Source organism: Hipposideros armiger, unplaced genomic scaffold, assembly GCF_001890085.2.
Source record: "Hipposideros armiger isolate ML-2016 unplaced genomic scaffold, ASM189008v1 scaffold_348, whole genome shotgun sequence".
NCBI classification, from domain to species: domain Eukaryota; kingdom Metazoa; phylum Chordata; class Mammalia; order Chiroptera; family Hipposideridae; genus Hipposideros; species Hipposideros armiger.
In genome coordinates this window covers 1,160,337-1,162,772 of record NW_017731698.1, presented here as the reverse complement: position 1 = coordinate 1,162,772, position 2,436 = coordinate 1,160,337, and the positions used below count along the sequence as shown (strand labels likewise).

General features: G+C 38.7%; 1 protein-coding gene across 1 annotated transcript in view; it reads right to left on the bottom strand.

The window, feature by feature from the left end:
* POC1B (POC1 centriolar protein B) overlaps window positions 1-2,436 on the bottom strand; it is a 102,340-nt gene that overhangs the window by 57,606 nt on the left and 42,298 nt on the right. Inside the window, exons 5-6 of the mRNA XM_019661438.1 lie at window positions 660-767; window positions 418-533 (exon numbers count right to left, since the gene is read on the bottom strand). Of these exons, the coding sequence (XP_019516983.1) occupies window positions 418-533; window positions 660-767 (224 nt within the window). The remainder of the gene's footprint in view (window positions 1-417; window positions 534-659; window positions 768-2,436) is intronic.

Genomic DNA, 2,436 nt, shown 5'->3' with positions numbered 1-2,436 from the left:
TATTCTTCGGACTGTCTTTTTCTATCCCTGCGGCCATATTACAATTACCTATTTGTATTGTCTCATCCCTTCCCCTTCTCCTTCATCCCCACCCCCTCCCGACTAGCAACCCTCAGTTCTTCCTCTGTGTCTCTGAGACTATCTCCATCCATTTCTCCCATCCATTCAGTAACTTCTTTTTTTTACAGTCCTGGCATCATTTTTAAGTTCCCTCTACCTCCCTCTCCACTCTGGTATCAACTCCAGTTTCTCAGACCATGCTGTTGATGGGAGCTGCTGTTCTCTCGTCAGCTCAAAGGCAGCCATGACTCTCAGTAAGAGGGTCAGGCCACCCTGAGGTTAGTCTGCAAGTTTAAGAGTTTCCCAGAGGAGCCCATTGAGAATACAACTGAATTCATTTGTTCTGGAAGTTGTTACCTTGATAATGCTGGAGTAACTTGTTCACTCTTATATCCCAGATTTTCACGGTATGATCAGAACCTGCTGAAGCTATGCACGTACCATTAGGGTTAAAATCCACAAAGTTTGCAAACCTAGGAGGAAAGAATAAGATGGTCTAATATTTTGATTTCTTTACTCATTTCTTTATTCAAATTGTAATAATTAAATGTCCCCTTAGCACACTACCCTATATAAATGCACAAATAGAATGGACTTACCCTACAGAATCTGAGAAGTTATTGACACACTGCTTATTTGTGGTATCCCAAATTTTAATAGTTTTATCCTCACTACATGATACAATTAGCCTTCCATCAGGTGAAAATCTGGAAACCCAAGAAAGAAGATTGTTTTTGTGAAAGGCTCCTGATAATCACAATCGCCCCACCCCACCCCCACCACACACGTCAGGCTGTACATATTAAATACCAGAGACCACTGTTAACACATCATGCAGCGAAGTCATATTCTGTATCCAACATCTTTTCAACTAAAAATCAACATGGCAAACAACACTGACAGGCCATAAAAAGATCAAAATACATGATGTAGACTAACCAAGTTTCTTTTTCCTTTTATTCTTTTATTTAAATAATTTAGCTTCATGGCATCATTTCTAGGACTCTGATTCGTCTCTGTCCTCCTGCCAAGTCAAGTACCTTGTTTTTTTAAAGTATTCTTTATTTCTTTCTTCTATATCTGTCATTTTCTGGTGGTGTTATCCATACGACCCAAGAGAGCCTGTATGACTCACTCATCCTACCAACCTGTAGTTGAGCTTTTTGTATGGAAAGGATCGGTGTGTTTAGAATTAAAATTAAATCATATCACCAACAAAAGGACCAATTCTCCAAGCCGATAACTTCCTGGGCATGGGGAAGCCAGAAAACTCCAATGCACTGAAAACAGGACAACTCGTTTATATAGAACTGAAGCTCCCATGTGGACACACCTATCATCCACATGGCCCATTAAAAACAAATGGGAAAATTCTCAGACATCTGATTTACTGTTTTTATGCTCTCTTTTCATTTAAGATCCTTTCCAAGGACCTTTTTTTTATCTCCTGGGTGCATTTTTAGGATAGACAGAAGACCAAAAACAAAAACAAAAATAAAAAAACAACCCCCCCCCCGAAAAAAGAAAAGACTATTAGGAAACTATGACTAGTATTTTTGCTATTAATATTTTAGAAATAACATAAACCCAAAAAGACAGATTTAGGTCATAGACTGATTATCTTTTAATTTTATTTATATTTCCCTCTATTCCCAGATCACTATCAAAGTCATCAATTATGGGTGTGGATATTCTCTTTCACTCTCTCTTCTCTACCCTCCCTGTTCTTAAGGCAGACCTAAAAATAATCCTTCCTGACAGGAACTTTAAATCTGGTATTTATGGATTCATCATATAAAAAAAGGGGACACAGAAGCACAATTAAGTTCTACGCAAAATAATCTTTAAAAATTCAAGAAAATAAACTTGCAAGAAAATATCTTCCATATTGGTAGTTCAGTTTGATTTTATAACAACATTTTATTAATCTTTTCCACCAGAAAATATGTGATGAAGATTCAAATATGAAGGATAGTGTTATAGAAATGCTCCAAATAGATGAAATCTATTTTACATAGACCTTGGGGGTAAAGAAAACCTACTCTGTATCCCCATGAAAATGAGCTTTACATAATAATGTGAACAACCAATGCAAGAAATCCAATTGTGTTTCTTTTTTTTTAAGATTTTTTATTGGGGAATTGGAGGATGGGAACAGTGCTGGGAAACTGGGGAAGGGGAAGAGACAAGTTGCTGTTGTTTTGTTCTCAGTCTAGTTGTGGAGGACGTTGCTTCATTGGCCCAAGTTGGCACCATCATTGCGCTCGTTCCGGGTGAGGCAGATCAGTCGCCGGCTTCTGGACGGCCGCTCACTGTGGCTGCTGGCCACTCACACTGGCTGCTGGCTACACATGGAAGCCCATGGCAACCCACTGC